Source organism: Strix uralensis, chromosome Z, assembly GCF_047716275.1.
Source record: "Strix uralensis isolate ZFMK-TIS-50842 chromosome Z, bStrUra1, whole genome shotgun sequence".
Lineage (NCBI taxonomy): Eukaryota > Metazoa > Chordata > Aves > Strigiformes > Strigidae > Strix > Strix uralensis.
In genome coordinates, this window is record NC_134012.1 from 77,360,734 (window position 1) to 77,382,067 (window position 21,334).

General features: G+C 41.1%; 1 protein-coding gene across 1 annotated transcript in view; it reads left to right on the forward strand.

The window, feature by feature from the left end:
- The window catches only part of SLC28A3 (solute carrier family 28 member 3), a 47,439-nt gene that overhangs the window by 15,526 nt on the left and 10,579 nt on the right, over positions 1 to 21,334 (forward strand). Inside the window, exons 4-11 of the mRNA XM_074856932.1 lie at positions 5,386 to 5,477; positions 6,903 to 7,092; positions 9,083 to 9,227; positions 10,885 to 10,998; positions 12,429 to 12,506; positions 17,985 to 18,065; positions 19,013 to 19,093; positions 20,144 to 20,269. Coding sequence (XP_074713033.1) covers positions 5,386 to 5,477; positions 6,903 to 7,092; positions 9,083 to 9,227; positions 10,885 to 10,998; positions 12,429 to 12,506; positions 17,985 to 18,065; positions 19,013 to 19,093; positions 20,144 to 20,269 — 907 coding nt within the window. The remainder of the gene's footprint in view (positions 1 to 5,385; positions 5,478 to 6,902; positions 7,093 to 9,082; positions 9,228 to 10,884; positions 10,999 to 12,428; positions 12,507 to 17,984; positions 18,066 to 19,012; positions 19,094 to 20,143; positions 20,270 to 21,334) is intronic.

Below are 21,334 nucleotides of genomic sequence, written 5' to 3' on the forward strand. Positions count from 1 at the left end.
AATGCAAGCAAGAGTAGTTTTGGCATATACAGGTATTTCACATTAAAGTTCTCTTTTAAATGTGCTTAAGTGATACCTGCTTTTTCAACATCTTTGGTTAAGTAAAAGCCATCAGCAACATGCTGCACTTTAAGCCTATAAAATCAGCTCTTAGAAAATAATATTTCCTTAGTAAATTATTGATTTCATAAGGAAGATGGTTTTTTCTGCTAACTTTCAGAACAGAGCTGTGTATTTATGACATATATGCCTAAAATATCCTGGTACCAAAGTGATAATCACCTAAATTAATAAAATAACAAGGAAGAGAGAGATGTTAGAGCAAAGAAGAGATTACAAGGAATTGTAATCTTAAAATAACAATTTTAAATCCCAAAAGACTCATAAGTAGCAGTAACAGATAGATAATATTTTTTTCTTTTTATGGTCGATGGATGAACCATAAATTTGATAAAGTAACTCTGGCTTATTCTTGCATCTGCCCTCATTTCTCCTTTTCTTTCTTTTCCTGTTGTATCTAATCTCTCTGCTGAGACTGGGTAGACAACCTAATGTTCTTACAAGTAAAAAATAAAAAAGAGCTATGATTTGTGGGGCAACAGGAATTCCCAGAACTAAAACTGAAATATCAAAAGCAAGCAAGATTTCTCAAAGACCCTGTTACTCTTTGTACTGTGAAGGAGTATGTTCCTGCTCTGCTGTTCAGAGTGCTGATACAAATTAAGTTAATATTCCTTGTTTCTCTCCAACTTCATTTAAATTAATCCATCTTCGGGGTTTTTTTTAAGTGCAGAAGAGAAGTATATTCATGGTGCATTTTGTTTTGCAATTGACTCCAGCTGCATCTAGTTTCCAAACAAATACAGTCTGGATAATTAGTATCTCTAAATATAACATTGCCTTTTTAGACTGTAGGGTGTGAGACACCCATTTAGAGAGACAGAGCTATAGCTGTGATTTCTTTTTCATCTTGCACAGCATGAGGGTGTTTATTTAGCTACAGCTTTTGTAACTGAAATACATCTTTATCACCAGCATACCTAACATGTCAGTCTGTGTTTTATTAACTCCCTTAACTGCTATTTCCCTAAATTTCAGCCTCTCTCATGAAATCACTCTGTGTTACGCTTAGTGAGATGAGAAAAGAACAAGTGACATATGTAATAACTGGAAAAACGGATACTAGAGTAGGACATTCAATAGAACAAATCATTTTAGCTTCTGTGAATTGATGAGTCTTAGATGAAAAGTTAATGTAATTAACAATCAAATTTTCAAATATACAGAATCACAGAATCATTCAGGTTGGAAAAGACCCTTTGGATCATTGAGTCCAACCATCAGCCCTACTCTGCAAAGTTCTCCCCTACACCATATCCCCCCAACATCTCATCTAAACGACCCTTAAACACATCCAGGGATGGTGATGCCACCACCTCCCTGGGCAGCCTATTCCACTCTCTGACCACTCTCTCTGTGAAAAATTTTTTCCTAATGTCCAGTCTAAACCTCCCCTGTCACAGTTTAAAGCCATTCCCTCTTGTTCTATAGCTAATTACCTGTGAGAAGAGACCAGCACCAACCTCTCTACAATGTCCTTTCAGACAGTAGAGAGTGATGAGGTCTCCCCTCAGCCTTCTCTTCTTCAAGCTAAACAGTCCCAGCTCCTTCAATCGCTCCTCATAGGATTTATTCTCCAGGCCCTTCACCAGCTTCGTTGCCCTCCTCTGCACTAGCTCCAGCACTTTGATATCTCTCTTATATTGAGGTGCTCAAAACTGGACACAGTACTCCAGGTGTGGCCTCACCAGGGCAGAGTACAGGGGGACTATCACCTCCCTACTTCTGCTGGTCACACTATTTCTAATACAAGCCAGGATGCTCTTGACTTTCTTGGCCACCCAGTCACACTGCTGGCTCATGTTCAGCTGCTTGTCAATTAGAACTCCCAGATCCTTCTCTTCCAGACAGCTCTCCAGCCACACCTCCCCAAGCCTGTAGCGATGCATAGGGTTGTTGTGGCCCAAATGCAGGACCTGGCACTTCATCACGTGAATGTTGGCCCACCGATCCAATCTATCCAAGTCTCTCTGTAGAGCCTCCCTATCCTCATGCAGATCGACACTCCCGCTTAACTTGGTGCCATCTGCGAACTTACTGATGATACACTCTATGTCCTTATCAAGATCATCAATAAAGATGTTAAACAGAAATGGTCCCAACACCGAGCCCTGAGGAACACCACTTGTGACCGGCCGCCAGCTGGATTTAGCTCCATTGACCACCACTCTCTGGGACCATCCATCCAGCCAGTGCTTGACCCAGCAGACCGTACGCTCATCCAGGCCATGAGCAGCCTGGGGAACTGTGTCAAATGCTTTTCAAAAATCCAGGTAGACAATATCCACAGCCTTTCCCTCATCCAATAGTCGGGTCAGCTTGTTATAGAAGGAGATCAGGTTTGTCAGGCAGGACCTGCCTTTCATAACCCCATGCTGACTAGGTGTGATCCCCTGGTTGTCCATTATATGACTTGTAATGGCACTCAAGATGACCTGCTCCATGACCTTCCCTGGCACTGAGGTCAGACTGACAGGTCTATAGTTTCCTGGATCCTCCTTTCTGCCTCTCTTGTAGATGGGTGTTACATTTACTACCCCCCAGTCCAGTGGGACCTCCCCAGTTAGCCATGACTTCAGGTAAATCATGGAAAGTGGCTTGGTGATCACATCTGCCAACTCCGTCATCACCCTTGGGTGTAATCCATCCGGTCCCACAGACTTGTGTGCATCCAAGTGGTGTAGCAGGTCTCTGACCACTTCCTCTTTAATTGTGCTGAGCTCATTCTGCTTCCCCTCCCCATCTCCCAGCTCATGAGGCTGGGTGTCCAGGGAACAGCCAGTTCCACTGCTAAAGACTGAGGCAAAGTAGGTGTTGAGCACCTCAGCCTTTTCCTTATCCTTTGTTACTCTGTTTCCCTCTGCATCCAATAAAGGGAGGAGATTTTTCCTAATCCTTCTTTTGTTGTTAATGGATTTACAGAAACATTTTTTATTATCTTTAACAGCTGTAGCCAGGTTGAGCTCTAGCTGTGCTTTGGCTGTCCTGATGTTCTCCCTGCATAGCTTCACTACATCTTTATAGTCTTCATGAGAGACCTGGCCGCTCTTCCAAAGGTCATAGATTCTCCTTTTGTTCTTGAGATCCAGCCAAAGGTCCTTGTTTAGCCAGGCCGGTCTCCTTCCCCTTCTGCTTGTTTTTCAGCACACAGGAACAGCCTGCTCCTGTGCCTTTAAGACTTCTCTCTTGAAGTATGTCCAGCCTTCCTGGACTCCCATATCCTTCAGGGCAGCCTCCCAAGGGATTTTGTCAATCAGTCTTTTGAACAGGTCAAAGTTTGCTCTCCGGAAGTCCAAGGTGGCAGTTTTACTAACCCCTCTCTTTGTTTCTCCAAGGATCGAAAACTCAACCATCTCATGATCACTGCACCCTAGACGACCTCCAACCTTTACTTCCCCCACAAGCTCTTCCCTTTTCACAAGAAGCAGGTCCAGGAGGGCACCTCCCCTGGTCGGCTCAGTCACCAGCTGTGTGAGGAAGTTATCCTCCACACATTCCAGGAATGCCCTGGATTGTTCCCTCTCTGCTGTGCTGTGATCCCAGCAGATACCCAGGAGGTTAAAGTCCCCCACAAGAACAACGGCAAGTGACTGCGAGATTTCTCCCAACTGTTTATAGAAAGCTTCATCCACCTCACTGCTTTGGTTGGGAGGTCTATAGCTGACTCCCACAGCAAGATCCGCTTTATTGGCCCTTAACCTACTCCAAACACTCTCAATCCCGTTATCACTATACTTGATTTCTGAGCTCTCATAGCATTCTCTAACACACAGGGCCACTCCACCGCCTTCCTTCCCTGTCTATCCCTCCTGAAGAGCTTGTAGCCTTCGATTGTGGCACTCCAGTTGTGTGAGGCATCCCACCACGTTTCTGTTATAGCTACTATGTCATAGTTCTCGTGTTGCATCGCGTCTTCAAGCTCCCCCTGTTTGTTGCTCATACTGCGTGCATTGGTATAGTTGCACTTGAGATGAGCTCATGAATCCAACACCTTTTTGTGAGTGTGGGCCCCATTTCCTACCAGACCCTTCTCAGGTGCTTCCATGGTTCCTAAACATCTTTCCCTTCTCTCAAATGAAATGGCAGAGGGAGAGCCCTCACTAGTCCACCATCCTTCAAGCCTTGGCACGCTTCCCTTGAGCTTGTTCCTAACAGGCCCAGTTATCTCCCCGTCCCCCCTCATATCTAGTTTAAAGCCCTGTCAATAAGCCCTGCTAACTCCTGCCCCCAAATCCTTTTCCCCCTCTGGGACAGGTGCATCCCTCCTGTCCCATTTGTCGCCATCATACCAGGTGCCTTATAAACTTTGCCATGATCAAAGAACTCAAAATTCTGATGGTAGCACCAGTCTCTGAGCCACATGCTAATCAGATGTGTTTCCCACCCTCTTTCAGTGTTTTTCTCTTCCACTTGAGGCATTGATGAAAACACCACCTGAGCTCCTGAGCCTTCAACTAGCCACCCCAGTGCCTTGAAGTCCTTTTTGAGTGACTTTAGACATCTCCCTACCACCTCATCATTACCTGCCTGGATAACCAACAAAGGGTAGTGATCAGAGGGCTGCACCAGAGCAGTGAGCTTCCTTTTAATATCTCTAACCTGACCCCCAGGGAGGCAGCAGACCTCCCTATGGTGTGGGTCTGGTCAACAGATGGGCCTCTCCGTACTCCTCAGAACAGAGTCACTCACTACAATTACCCTCCTTTCCTTCTTAGGAAACATCTATGCACACTGTAATAAGATTTTTGATGGACATTGGTTATTTTGCACACACAAATGCAGTCTTAAGCCTTCACAACATCAACACCATATCAGCCTTCACATATCAACACCACTGCTCCACATAGTAGTGCTGGGCTGGCTGTATTAACAATCTTTGTGGGTCTATTAATGGGCTCTGAGTCGTTAACACCTACCCAGTTTGCAGTAACCCTGTTAACAGACCTCTTCACAGAAGAGCTGTACTTCAGAGGCTAGCAGAACTGGCATGTTAACTTCAGCCCATTAGATAGTTGACAGATTGGCCCATTAGATATCTGCCAGATCTTCTTTTTCACTGGTCCAACATCAAACTAAAGAAGTCCCACCAAAAAGCTCTGCAGATGTTGGCACGATTTTCTTTGGCACTTTGGGATTCAAATTTAACCCTTACCAAGTGCAGCATACTCCAGTGGTTTGATCAATTTAACCAGATCTTCCTGTGCAAATTACTCTTTTATCCACAGCTCAAGTTTCTGTTCTGTTTGTTTCTTTGCATTTTCCTAGGCATTTAGAAGAGAAATACGATAAAGCCTGTGAATTTTGCAAGAAACATAAATCCAGAATTCATTACGTGATCTATGGAATTTTAATAACAGGTACAGTATATTACACTCAGGGTTGTTGAAGCCTTATTTATTTACCTATATGAGATTTTAGACTGATCCTATCTTCTATGTGACACAAAAACTCTCTACTGTCTTAAAGAATACATTTGAAAGGAGGTAAAAGTGAATTTAGTCCCAGAGAAAGCTCCAGATCACAAAACCTCCACTCATTCCCAATCTTAACAAAAGCACAGATCTTGCTACATTGCTCCTTCAGCATCTTTCAATCTGACTACCAATTACATTTGGGATAAAAAGATAGTTCAGTCTTTGTGTCTACTCCATTACAAGCCCCCTCTAAGAGGCACATTAAGTTACAGCTGTAGGAACTTGCCCAAAACCATGAAATCACATTAAAAAGAGTCAGGCACCAACTTGGCCTGAACTTAAGTCAGCAGGCTAGAAAGGAAGGTTTTCTGTTCTGACCCATATAACTTAATATCCACAGCAAATGTTTGTTAGAGGAAATGTGGTTTATGTCAGCATGCACTGAAAAGTTATTGATACTCTTTTTTTGTCCCTTTCCTAATTACCCAGTTGGTTTGTTTCCTTCTACTTCACCAGATTTCTTTTTGAGATCCTCCTACTTGAACACTGAGAACACATAGACCTGAAATATGTCTGTATGATAGGCATCAGCATACCATAAAGTGGTTATAAAAGGATCTCTTGCATGCTGAATATCCTGCCCTCCTAGCATCAGCTCGCCTTGCTTTGTCATAGTACAGGCATATCCTGGCTCAAGAAAGCAAGTGAGTTCTAAGGATGTGTCAGGGCTTCATATGTTGATTACATTAAAAAAAAAAACTTGCCTTACAAAAATCAGTATTTCTTCCTTATTTGCCATAGACAAAATCAGTTTATTTACAAGAACTGAATATTTCACTGGCCAGCAGCTGTTAACAATGAACCTGCGAAACTGACAAATCATTTCACAGCTACTTTATGAAATAAACTACTTCTAAGATTCCCAATTACTTGAGAGGGTCATCAAATCAGGCAATTGACAAATATTTCTAAGTGTTTCTTCTAGCTTTATTGGATAAACTCATCCTCCTGTGAAAGAAGAAACAAAACACATTGTTAGTAATTCACAGTTTTTACACAGGATAAAGCAGTTCTGTAGAGGTGTTTATTTTTTCCCAAGTGATTAACATGTTTGATAGGATCTTGGCTTGGCCAAAGCACATAACCTGCTTTGACAGGATGAAAGCCACTTTTTATATCAATGAGCATATCGTAAGTAACAACACTATCTATGAAAGCAAAATTTTTCGGTATTTAGGCCAGGAGTCAGAAAAGCACTTAAAAGATAAACACAGGCCTGACTTTAACCATATCCTTTAAATTTAAGATATGATTCTATTTTTAAAAAGACCAACCTAACCAACATGTATATTCTTGTTTCTGTGACAGCATACTTGGCAGTAGTTATTGCAGCCTGCAGCTTAAATTTTCAGAGAGCCTTACCACTCTTTATCATCACTGTCCTAGCCATCTTTGTCATCTGCTGGGATTTTTTAATAGCTAAGTACGGAGAAAGAATTGCTGCATTCTTTTCCCCTGGCAAAAGGTATCTGGAGAAACAGTGGTTTTGGCTGAAGTGGTAAGTGTGAATTACTTTCTATTTATGCAAAAGGACAAAGCATTAGTCAGTTTACCCCTATAGTTCTATTTCAATTTACACACCCACAAGCTCAGGGAGATGAATCAATCATACAAATTGCAAAGAATACATACAGAATAATTCAATATTTCAGGCACACCTTTAAGATTGCAATACAGTAGCTAGATATCAAAAATCTTGACAGAAAGTGTAAAAAAATTCCTCAAATTGACATAGGACAAGTTTGTGGTTGCAAGAGAACATGTTCACAGAATTTCAGGTGTGTTGTAGCCTTCTGCACTCATTCTGCAAGCCACAAGGTGCCTCACTGTCACTTGTTCAGAGAGCTGTGAGATTCATAAAAACCTTAACTCTAACATATGCAAACTGCTAAAGACTGAAGTGTATTATTTAGAGAATACTTTTTCACATATCCCCATAGCAATTTTTACTTGACCTTCAGGAATCAAAACATGTCAGCCACACTTAGTGTCATAATAAGATCATACAACCTTATTTGGGATGGTAGACATTCATCTGATAGATAAATGGTAGATACTTAGATCCTTATAGATCTATATCTACCTATAGGTAGATACTTATTCAAAGTATTCCTGAGCAGTTATCATAAAAATTTAAGTTATTCCTGGGAAAATGGGGAGTCAAAGAAGGCTTGTGGACCAAAGAAAAGACCAAATGAAATTTCATTATAAAGGAAAAGGAAACTGGCCAGCTGCCTTCTGTCTCAGATAGGTCACCTTCTATCTGAGAGAGAAAAAGCTCTAAGGAAGAGTCATTCTGGGCTCAGAAGAATGTCCCAATTTATTCTTAAGATTTTGAAATGATTTTGCCACAGGAGCAGGAATGTCTAAGAAAGATGCTATGGAGATTGTGGTCCTTCTGCTCAGGAGCCACATTAGAGAGCAGTCACACACAGGCACCTTCGTTAGACGATCTGGCAGCCTCTTTTGGGACAGGAGCAAACTGAACAGGAGAGCCCTGATGAGCAAGCCAGGGATAGTAAGTGCTGTATTACCTGAGCTGCAGAACTTAAATGGTACATATCACAGATTAAGTGCTTAACTGTAGATCACGGTTACCTGCAAGAGACATAAAGTCTGTCATGTGTAGAAAGTGTTATTCAGCATTGCAATGGCCAAGCCATTTTGTGGAGTTGGCCTGCAATATTTTTGATCCAGGTCTAAAACCAGAATTTAGGTATCTAGGTACCTGAAATCAGTGGAAACTAAACAACTGTTAGACACAAGTAACATTAAAGAACTGGGGCTATATTTAGTTTAGTTTTCCCCTCTGTAGATGGAATGATGTATTTCCTTGCCTCTCAGGCTGCTGTGATAATTGCCCTCAATATGCAAACTGAACACAGTTCTATGATAGTGGGGACCATAGAAATGCTGAACACAGATGTCCACATGGCTCTTTTCATTGTTTCTGAGATAGCAAGAATTGTTCTTATTAAAAGGTTTTTTTCTAAACAGACTACAGCCGGTTACAAAGAAGAAAACCATTTATAACCTGCTCCTCAATAGTGTGTTTCTTAGACCCACCAGTTAAACAGCACAATGCAATTCATAAAAACCACAGCCTGTCTTGCCCACAGCTAAGAAAAGACTCAATAAAGAAGACAGGAAAGGAAAAGGAGGATGGAGTGAAAAAGGAGGGTATCTTCTCACACCTCATTTAATAGAAACACCCAGACAAAAGTTACTCATGCTTTATTGGGTTTCCCCCACACTCTGACTTTGGGGACATGGTTGGAGGACATTTCTCTGGATGCCACCAAGGGATGTTGTTGCCAGAGTTGCATTAGCAAAGGCAGGTTCCTGTTTGTGTAGAGCTTCACATTTCAGCTTAATACATTGCTCAGAGAGTTCATTCACAGATAAAGATGTAAATCTTGTAGAGAGGGGAAGGGAAAGGAATGTCTGTTCTTCTTCAGGATGTCATGCCTGACACTTTTTTTTTCTAGGGTGTTGTGTGTGGCTTTTATTATAACCATCATCTGCTGGCTCATCTTTGACACAGCAAAACAGGGATCCCGCCAGCTAATCTCCTTTGGTGGGCTTGTGATGTATGTTCTCTTGATGTTTATCTTTTCCAAATACCCAAACAGAGTGAGTATTTAGTCCATGTTGGATATTTTGGAGTTTTTTGTTCAATGTCTCAAATGCTCTTCCTCTTCCCTAGAACCAAGTTCAATAAGAGTAACAGAAAGCTGATGAACGTCAAAATTTAGGTTTACCAAAACCCAGTGATGTATTTCATTTCTGAGGAAAGTAATTTTGCTCTGACGTCTTGGGGAGCATGTGTGGGGCTATACCAGCATCTGGCTCTCAGTATTTTGGGAGACCTCTGCCCATCCTTTGTTCCAGCCCTGATGCATATTGGAACACATTTGCTTCTAGAGCATCAGTGCAAGCTGAGGCAGGCCTGCTTCATGCTTTCCACCCACAGGAGGCTCACCACAGTCCTCAGGACATCACAAACACTCATTTGAGGACACTGTCATCACATTAACATAAATCACAGGGAGCTGGAGATGTGCTTCCCTTGTGTAGCTCTTAATCCTTCACAAGTTTGATTACCACTGCAATGCAGCAGCTGAGGCCAAGCTGAAGAACTCACTTTTCACTAACCTACTCCCACAGGCTTGTCAATGCCATTTTTTTTTTTTCATTTTCCAGCTGAGATGTCCACTCTGTACTGCTGTGATATTACAAAGGGGTTACTTCAGCAACTACAACTTTCCACCTCAGCTTTTACCTGTGTGCATACCTAGCATGCAGCACATGCTTTCAACAGTCATATATTAATCCATTGTCCAGGTCACCAAGTTTCACCAACACTTTTTCAACTTTCCTGCATCAGTGCGGAGACTTTCTTAATAGAAAAAGTCCCCTCAGCAGGGACTAATACACCTGCCACTCCCCATCCTTTGCAACTGCTGCTATCTCCAACTGAGGTGAAAACTCATGTACTCCAACGCTTTCTGCTTTCCCATGGGTCCTCATTACACCTAATTGGCTTGTGTTATTCAAATATCATCTGAATAAATTAGAGTGACATCTCAGCTCTTTGCCTTGTAAATAATCTGATTCAATTTTCACAAAACAAAGACGTTTTCTGAGGTAGCAGAGCAGAAATCTGTGGTGTAGTGAAGAGGGACTGGTCACAGGCAGCCACAGTTTTTCCTGCAACTGCTTTTATGTCACATGAGTTGCAATATCTAACTGTGATTAGTTCTCAAGTATCAGAGCTCTTTAAAGCTGGGGAACAGAAACAGAGTTGAAATTACCCAAACACACACAAAAAAAATGTAGCAAAATCTCCTTATTCCCAGTCCAGATATGTGAAGAATCTGCATGCTTGGTTACCTTTTTTTGGATGTTTTCATTCCAGTTGAAAAAATAAAGAGAAGAATCATGTCTGCTGCCCTCATGTACGTCCATTTCATCTATAAACTGTAGCACAGGAAGAACTATCTCTCCTTTTCCCACTTCTTGATTACTTGCAGTCTGTGATGGTGAATGGGCATGTCCATATTTCATGGCCAGGCTTTCAACAGTTGGCTCAGATGGAGACATCCACATTGTAGAGCTCTCAAATTAGGAGGGGTGATTCACGCTCCAAGTCCCCTGCAACCTGTTTTGGCAGATGCTTCTATCCTGCAGTACAATCAGACAATCCCTTATATTATTTTAACAAACATCTGAAGTATAATTAATTTAAATAACAAGTGGTTTCTTTATTTTTATTTTTCTGTCCATCTAGGTTGCTTGGAGACCAGTATTTTCAGGAATAGGAATGCAGTTTATCCTTGGGCTTCTTGTACTGAGGACCAAAGTGGGGTTTGATGTATTTAACTGGCTAGGCATTCAGATCCAGGTAAGCTACTGGGAAAAAAGTTCAATTTTTATAGAATTTTCTCTCTTGAGACTCTTACATAACAGCCTGTCAGATCAAGGTTCTATTTGTCCCTGGATGTTTTCCCCTCTTGAGGAAAACTGTGTTCTGAGAAGAGTAATTGACTACCTGAATTCAACCTTCTCATTCTTTTTTGTCCAGCTAATACAAGACCATGTGGGACAGGCTGATGAGTAATGGTCAGAATGACCCTGCTTCTTAAAGACTTTACCATCCTTGGGCTGAAATTATAACTTGCACCCTCCAAACACAAAAATGCTATTGTTCCAGGGCACTCAGAGAAACTCTTAGACCTGGCCCAAATCCAAAGCATCCTTGCAGTAAACCTGATATGCTGAAAAGCCTTGAGATTTAGCAGGGCTGAACCACCATTGTCTTCAGAGTAGTCACAGTCCTGGCCTTAGGGACATTTCATAGTTCTCACGCCATATAAGAAAATTCAACTACAGGTAGCAAAATTCACAGCTGTGAGCAGCAAAGGATCTCTAGAGAGGGGTCTGTAGGTGCCCCTGCAGGCAGTCTGAAGGCACAAAGTTTTTTGAAGTAGTCCATTACTGTAAAGTAATAAGAGAAGTCCAAAATGTAGATCAGAGAATACCCACTGACTTTTCACCCCAAGGATACTATTCACTTAGCTGTTCTTCACAGTACAGATAATTAAGTGCATTTAAAACAAAACAGTGCAGAATGTACTGTCTGCGAGGGAGCAAAGGTACATTCTTGATGTCTATCTGGGTGCTAATCTGCAAGCGGTGGGAGTCATCTGGATTTTGCCACCAGGTTCTCAGTCTCCTCTTTCATCTCTGACTGAAGTGGGCCCAGTGCTCCCTTTCGTTAGCTCCATACGGCTTACGGTCACTCCTGGCATAACTCATTACTCCAGCTATTATGTCTCCATTTGCATATGTTGGCATCAGGACCATAAAAATGCACCACTGTATCAGAATTAAAAGCAGATTTTTTTAGACTGGCTTTTGGCTACTTCTTTCAAAACTCATTACTTCAGCCATTAAATCTCTGTTTTAAACTGTATTGTTTATTGCACTTATTTGCATGAGAGGGAGTGTAGAAATGCACCACAGTATCTGGATTAAAAAATAAATTATCCTTTTAGAATAGTTTATGGCCTTTATCATGTTGTGTACTGAAGGCAAATGTGCCCTCTGCTGTTGCTGTTCATCTACATACTCTGAATCATCCTGTGCTCTCAGCCGAGCAGAGCAGAGACTGTGGGTTCAGCCAGACACAGTCAGTGAAGCATGGACCCATACAGAGCAGACCACAAGCTCCTTGGACCTCACCATACCTGTGCAAGACAACTAGCAATATTTGCTTAGTTTTTGACAGGGTCACAGAGCTTATGGCTAACTTTCTTTGTTTTCTGTCCCTAGACTTTTCTGGAGTACTCTGACACAGGTGCTAAATTTGTATTTGGTGAGAAATATACGAATCATTTCTTTGCTTTTAAGGTAAGACAGGTTTTATGTATACTGTATGTGGCAGATAGATAACAGAAAAAAGAACAGTATGGCTGGGAAATAAATTCATTGTATGTCATCTGATACCAGTGCAGTCACCAGAGAAATCAGCTAAGAGGTAAACTATTCCATACTGTGTGACACTCTGAATAGAAAATTTGGGAAACCCACAAAAAGCCCTTCATTTACTGTTGTAAAATGAGTTAGCTTACACTTGTTTAGTCTAATTTTAACAATGCTTATCACAAGTAGACAGAACTTTGGGATATGTTTCTACAAGGAACAGGTTGAAAGGCTCCTACCTGGTCACTGAAAGAAATATTACCTCCAGCCTATCTTCCCCATCTCTCCGCAAGTAAAGGGTGCTATACCATCATATGCTGTTCTGTCCTAGAATGCTGTGCAGACCACTGCCTCGTAGACATTCCCCCTGTAGAAGTGGAAAGCCTAGACATGTACTTATACCAGGTAGAAGAGATAGAAGCTGCAATAAGCAGGAAGAATTACCTTACATTATTATAACATTAGTAAGATCCCAGGGAGATTTCCCAGCTCTCCCTTAGGAGACTTTGTTGGGAAACTGCTGGAATACAGCTTATGTGCTCTGTGCTCTCTAATCTGCACCAGCATCCTGTCTGACTTCGCTTCCACACGTAGCTCATGCCATAGTACCTGTTTAGGCTGGAATTAAGAACATAGAAAGCAAACAAAAACCCCAAACCAAACAACCATGAGAAATGTATCAGGACTTTCTCAGATACCATTATTCTGTCTGGTATTTCAGACAGCTGACCATGGGTTTACACACCTTTTATCTTTTTTTTTTTTCTGGATGTGATACTCCGAACTGGATATTCTTCACACTTAGCTCTTTCACTACTTAAGAAAAAAAATGCTACCTGTAAAATATGCTGCTACTAAGAATAGTCAGAACATCTTAGAGGAGGAAAAAAATTAAGCACTTTAGCAAGAAATATAAATTATATTTTAATTGCAGTATTTTTGTACCTTCCGCTTCACTTTCCAGTTTCCTCTCACCTTTACTCTGTTGAGCAGTCAAATGACAATTTGCATTCACAGTTACATATTTTTGGGGTGAAATGGTTTAATTCCCACCCCCAATGTTATTTTTCCTGTCTTTTTCCTCAACACCTTGTGAATATGATATTTTCAAGGTGGTTTTTTAGTGCCTCAGTGATGATGCAAAATATGTTGCTGACTAAAGCCATAACTAGGGATCAGGCAGTCAAAAGTTTTATTCTGTGTATGCACACATCCATCAGTCTTATTTCATGGGATAAACTGGCAGAAGACATGCAGAATTTCTGGAAGAGGATAACAGCAACAAGTAGCTTATTTTCACAGTGAAAAACAAGAAAGCAACACTCATGAGTTGATTTTCAGAGCTGCCTGTCTTGATATAGGAATATATATGGTAAACAGAGTGGCAGACAAGTGCACAGCAACACCAAAACATACTCCATCTGCTCCTCCTGTAGAAAGAGATTTCTCTCTTCCAGCATCAGTGAGGGACAGCCAGCCTATTCTCTCATGAAACACTTGTTATTTATGTAGAGATTAAGATGGTCAAAAGTGCTCTTTTGTCTCTGTCAGATATTTTATGTTTGCATGTAGCATTGAGCTGTCCAAATCTTGCCCCAAGATACAGCACAGCACCCTCCAAAAGAGAAACCTCTCAATCTCAGTTTAGCTCTTGAGAGAGAGTAGACAAGTGATAGGGTATATCTTCACAGAAAACTGTCAGAGCCCAGTTGTAGCCATACTGCATCCTTAGTGGTATGCAGGTACACCTCAGTTTTCTGCTAACTTAGATGAACACAGCTACCAGAGCAGACACATCCCTTGCATGTACTCACTGAGTGTTCTGACCAGCCCCACTACAGCCTTTGAGCACACAGTCTTGGAAGCACTAATTAGCCATAAATACATGCATTTGCATGCATAAACTGCATTTTTTTAAATGTGTATTCGTGCATGCAGATGCAGAGTTTTGGAGTTCTGTAAAAAACTTGCCCACATAAACAAGCACACCCAAGTACTTAAAGTAGGCAGAAAAAAACCTCATAGTACTAAGTCATCTATCCTGTTGACTATGAAAGGCAAAGTTTGCATTGAGCAAGCAGGAAATTAGACTGCTGTCATATCAGTAGCTTCCTTGCTATGCCAGAAGGATTATGACTATGGCTCCCTGAGAAAGGCTTTGATTTGAAGGTCAGGCTTTAGGAGTGTCTGAAACCAGGATGTTTCTTAAACATAAACAGCAACTTCTTCTTTAAAGGTACATAAGGAAAAAACTGAACAGTTCAGAGTACCCACATGTCTGAGGCAGACTCTTGCACTCAGAGAATAAGGGCACTCTAGCAGAAAGAGGGAACTAGGAGTCCATGAGACAGAAGAATGAGTTTTAAGAGCTTTTGTTTTCTTAAAAGTAATTTCATGCAATCTTTGAAAGAAATAAATGGGACCCTTGACCTTTTATTTTCAAATACATTTCACATTTAACCAACAAAGGAAACACTGCCAGTTAAGGCCGATGTTCCACCATGACTTCCCCCTGCTCTGCAGATATTCCTACACTCACAGGATGTGCGATACCCCCATGGTTACAGAGGGAAGATGTTCTGACTCCTTGGATCATCCCTGTGCCTCCTTTTCTCCCCCCTCAATCCCCTAGTTCTCCAGACCCCTCCTCAAATACAAAAGTTTGCATGGGGTATTCCTCACCTGCCCAGATCCTGTACCCTCAGCTCCAGCAAAGCTGAGCTCCTTCCACCCTCCCCAGACTTGCTCCTAGACTGAGGTCCCTTTGTCCTCTGGGTGCTTTGCTAGATTCCTGACTCAGAAACACCACCAGAGCTTTCCCCTCCTTCCCCATGACCCTGCACATCTCTTCACCATTGAGGTATTACCTGGACATGCATGTCCTGCTACCCAAGCCCTAAGACCCTCAGAGGGAGCCCTCCAACATTATTGATCCTGTGCCACCTACTTCCCTGGTTTTGTCAACACGAAGAGGAGGAAGGAGAGTATGGGAAGCGGGAGAAGACTCTCCTGTGTTAGTTTTCCCACTCTTGTCTCACCTGCAATGTGCAACCACACGTGGGCCCAGCATGAAGGCAAAGCTACTCTCAGGGCTGGAGGAGAGGAGGTGGCCATTCCATGTAGACATAGAACAGAAAGAGTTTTCCTGAGGCTGTTCTTTCCTCTCTTCTGAGTTTCAAAACCACTGACTTAATGCTTCAGTGCATTAACACCATGGGGAGCCTTTCTGTAAAAGAGTTCTGTTTTTTTCAGTTGAACTAGTTGTTTCATGTTAAGTGCCTTTAATTGCATTTATCTCTGTGGACAACCCAATTGAAAACCCACTGCAATATTGCAAGTAGATTATTTACATTCTGCATATTTTAGGGTAATAATTTGCCAGTGTTTTCCACATGATTTTGTTATGCCTTAGATAAAAGGTATCCTGGACATGACAAATAGTTATAATTACTTGTTAAATGGTTGATACACCTTTCTGATGAAGACATAACATTATAGTACCACGTTAAGTCAATGGGCATTTAGGCAGAAGGGTTTAGTTGTACAATAGTCCCCAAATTCTTTATGCAGTCAAGACACAAATGATGACAACTGAAAAATAAATTCCCTGTTTCATAAAGACAAATGCATCATCCAGAAATGCCTGCAACTGCAAAAATGAAAAAATATGTTTCAAAATTATCGAAGGTATTTTCAGAGGAATGTGCACAAGAAGCAAGGCAAAGGGTGCCAGCTGTTACCCAGCATAGGCAGTACATTGTCTTCTTGCTTCTTCAGCTAAAACCAAAACACAGCTCTCAAACCTGAGAGTTCCTCTCATCCATTTGGAGTGACAGACTGGAGGACACTCACTTATGGCTTTTACCATCCAGTACGGACAGTTTTGACCTTTCACTGTCTGCCCACTGCCTCTCCAGACCCATTTTCCTACAGGCATCCAGTCAGTCCCTACTTGTGCCAGGGTCTGGAGTCATCTGGGAGCCAGATGCCTTTCCAGCTAGCACACTATTAGGAACAGGGAGGGGGAATGACAGGAGAGAAACAGCATGGGAGAAGGGTGTTACTTCTACTGAACTAAACTTTCCACTATCACCGCATGGCAAACCACCCCTAGAGGATCGCTAAAAGGATCGGAGAATCAAACTAGAGAAAGCAGCCTTATATTAACTTGTAGAAGAGCACAACAATTGCACTGTTGCACTGTTTCCTTTCAGTTAAAGATTCTGATCACGCAAATTGAGTTTCCAAACCTTTATCAAAATTGCTGGTAGTGCTAACACTCCTCTAGAAAGGCAGAGCTTCTATTTACTGAAAAGCTCTGAACTAGCAAAGTGTTTTGTTCTTTTTCATTCTGTTCCTTACTTTTATTTATAATGCATTATGCCCTCAGCTGAACACACATAAAAGCTTCCTAGTGTTAGTGGTACTGTTTTAACTGTAACTAATCTGTCTGCCTAATTTTGGACTTTTTGTGGGGATTTTTCTTCCTGTTGTATACCTGCATAGAAATGCTGAGATCCTGTGTATTTAACATACTTGAGAACCAAGTGATACTAGTTTTATTCAGATGAAATAACAACACATTTAATAACCCATCAGATCGTGGGTTAGGCATTCATACAATTCTTTTAAATTATATGTTTAAGGAAAACATTTTTCCTTCAGTCTCCACTGAAAGAGACTTATATTTGATTCTTGTATTTAATAAGTATACACCTGTGAGTTTGTTTTTAAGAAGATTCTGTCTCTGCTTACTGTTACAGAGCCCTTGAATAGACCACATTGTCATTATAATCAATCCTATAAATAGAGCAGAACAAAAGAGGATTTTTCTGCAGTGTGTTATTAAAAGGCAGCTACACAGTACAGGCTTTCTAAGGAAGCTGCCTCTTGATTCTGTGAAATCAAGTCAGCTACAATCCCAATCAAAATCTCCAACTTCAGCTTATATAACAGTCTAAAGTGTGTTTTTTAAACACAGACACAGAGAAGTTGGGCTCTGAATTCTATGCCACAGTCCCACTGTATTTCTGTTCATGATTTTTGAAGTCTATAGATGTAGATATCCAAGTCTTTGTAGATGCCATTGCCCAGTAAATGTTTGAGCTGACTTACACATGGCTATAAACTAATGCATATCATGTTAAACCAGACAGTTTCAAAACCATTGCAGTCCTGTTAGAAAACTATGTAGATATATGAAAAATAGTGAATTCTAGCACAAACATAAACAATGAGTATAGAAGGTTAAAAATTTCACAGCATAAATGTAAACTTAATTATGAGTTTTCAATACGTTTATCTCCAGAAGTATGAGCCTCTTTTTTTCAAAAATTAAATGGCCTATAGCATCAAGGAAAGGAAAACCACCATAGAAGTGTTAATGATTTTGTGTCTTCAAAACAGGTCCTGCCAATTGTGGTCTTTTTCAGCACAGTAATGTCTGTGCTCTATCACGTCGGGTTCATGCAGTGGCTCATTGGAAAGGTATGAATTTTTGCCAGTAGGTACTAGTTTGACTAGTATGGGACACTTTTTGAACACATACAGCTGAACTGTAACATTGGCACTGACCAAGCTGCTCAGGGGTAGATATATGAAAAGTAGTTGTTTATTTTTAACCTGGAAATAGTTCCAAATGTTACCACTGCAAAATCCTAATTGCCATCACATGGCACACTTTCGTCCCTCCCCAGCCTGGTTTTATTTCTAATGTCATAGTAATTGTTAGATTTGCCTGGCTAGCTTTAGTATTCCTCAGATGCCATGCTTGCTTAAATCTTCCTTTCTGCCTGCCCCTCTCCGAGCCCCCAAAGTGCAGGATGGGGGTTACATCACAGACAGTGGATTTCTGCTTTCTGCTATGCATGGAAGTAGCAATTGCATATACCATCCTGTCACAGATCCCCAGAATAAGATCAGAGTCTGTTTCCTCACCTCATGCTCTAAGTGTTCGTTTCTGTCAGGTCCTATGTCCAGTCCCAGTGTCCATTAAGATAAGAGCAAGTCCACAGAAAGTCCATTTCCCCTGTCTGCCCAATGAACTTATCATATGAGGGAAAAGATCTTTCTGCATTGTGGTAGTTAAACCTTATTTGAAGATACTCGTAATAAAAGTCCTTTGTCCTCCTCATTCACAGGATCATATAAGCACCACAAACCTCATCCAGCTGAAATTGTGTCCTAAAATTTCTACGAGGCATTTTTAGCCTTAATCTAAATTTCACATTTTTTTTCCATTCATATGGTCCAAGTCCCTTTGAACAGGTACATAAGTAATAAGGACACATCAAAATATCTGCTTTGATTAATTTAGTTTAACAATTTAGTGCCCAGAAGGAGCTTGGGGTTCTCTCAATTCTGTTAAATTATTCTTCCTCTGGCTTACTTAGCATGTGTTTTGGGTTTTTTTTTTTCATTTTTAATCATTTTAGGTTGGCTGGATAATGCAGATTTTCATGGGGACAACTCCTGTTGAGTCTCTGGTAGCTGCAGGTAACATATTTGTGGGACAGGTGAGTTGGAACATAGTAAAATGTAATAGCACAGGATTTCTGAATACTGAGGAATACTGCAGCTCAATGAACATCTGTGTATGAAAAAAATCATCACTTCATATGAAGCTAGGAATCCAGTACAGCAGGACTGGTGGCTGATTTCCAGAATTGCAGTACATTCATATGTTGGCAGTGATGCATAATGGGGTGGGTTTTGGGAACCATATGTTTTCCCAACAGAAAGTCAAGCACAAACACAGGTGATAGATCTCCTTTAAAATTACTACCAGACTACTCCAAGGCTATGAAGAAATAGCAGTTGCAGGTTGTTTTCAACTGAAAAGGCAAAAGGGATGAAAAGAGGGCATATGAAACAGGCAAGGGCAGGAAGGACACACAATGAAGAGAACTAAGATCCAGGGCTGCCTGTCCAAGGCCTTAGCCACAAAAGCATGGGACAGAGTCTAATAGTCCAGTTTAATGGGAAATCCATTAAACCCACACTACAGCAGTGTCTGTCCCAGGCTTCAAAGCAGCGTGGAAAGATCACCAAGCAGCATTCAAGCTCAAAAGCAACATTAGCATATCAGTTATTTAACAGTGGTCCATCACTGTATCACATGGCTTCAAGATTTAAACTAGTACTTCTGCATGACACTGCCTCTAGGATGTGCTCACACACGTCAGAGGGGCTGGGAGCTTTAAGCTGCCCATAGTGACTAGTGCGCATGTTTCACTTGACGCACAGCCTTACCTGTGGCTCAGACCTGTGACTGTCCCTAACTCTTTCAGAATTGGATTAGGATTTCTTGGCAGTTTCATTGGCCCTTTGGAGGGACAACAAACCAGCAAGAATTGTCTTCAGACAAGATAGATGTTAGTATAATTTTCCTTCTTGGGGTAAAAAAACTCCAATTTATTAATATTCAGAACACTCATTAGCACTAAGATTAACTACTCAAAGACACCTAAGAAAGTGTGATGCAGCCATTCATTTTTATGTCCTGTTAATAAAACTCCAAGGGTTTGTTGGGAAGTTCTTAATTTGTAGTTGTTTTTCACTTCCAGACAGAGTCTCCTCTCCTGATACGGCCCTACTTACCATACATCACCAAATCTGAACTCCATGCAGTCATGACAGCAGGGTTCTCAACTATTGCTGGAAGTGTCTTAGGAGCATATATTTCTTTTGGGGTAAGATGGGGAAAGAGAACTGGAAAATATATACTGTTTATCTGAAATCATGTAAGTATAGACACCCAACTAAAACGTTCTGGGAGTATACCTGAGTCATTCCCATCTTTTTTTTTTTTTTTTTTTTTCCTGAAGGAATTAACCATAAAAATCCTCTGTCTTCTGACAGTAAAAAGGATACCAAGATCTGACCTTGAAGATATTAAGTAGCACAAACATCTACCTAAGTAATAGAAGAGAGACTTCCTGCCATAGCAAGGAAATGACTGATTTGTATACTTTCCTACAGTCCAGATGAACTGATGTGGAATATACTAACTGATCAACCCTCCCACTTCTGTGGCAGTAATATAGATAAAGTCCTTCAGGAGTGATTGCTAGCCATGTGAGTCTGATGAGTTGACTTGCGACTGAGATTCTAGTGATGCTGTACAAACACGGGTAGTAGTTAAACATCTCATCTGCTGAGGGGTTGACAGCACAAAGCCAGAAAAACAGGGTTGAAGGTGTGATTTATGATCAGAGTCACTGGGGGATAGTTGATAAATTTATTAGTTCCATATTTGAATAAAATACAGTGGAGAGGCAGAGGCAAGAATGGAGTATTGGCCAAAAAGAATGAGAGAGTGAGAGAAGGAGAGAGAGAAATACTGCAGAAGTTAGCAAAGAAGTTGTTTTGTGTAGAAATTTGTGGAAGAAGAGGCAAAGGGGGAATAGAGGAAGTTATGTTATAATTTATGTAATTTTTTTTTTTTTAAAAAAACACAACTTCAAGGGGTAAAATATTTTTCTGCCATTGCAAGGCATACAGGGAGGTGTTAAGGAAGGCTGGCTCTCACTCAGCTGATCCATTATTGCTACACCCAGCTGCCCTCAGTGGACCTGGCTTTCTTTGTTTCTTTTGACTTCTGGCTTGCCATTAGAGAGGAGTGAAGCAGTTTGCCTCTTAGAAAGATTATTCTGTACTTTTCACTACTTAGACTTTTTCTGTCTCCAACTGGCATTCTCCTGTATTGCTCCTTCTTTTCTTTTCCTTAGGAGTAACGTGAACTCTTTAATGATGCC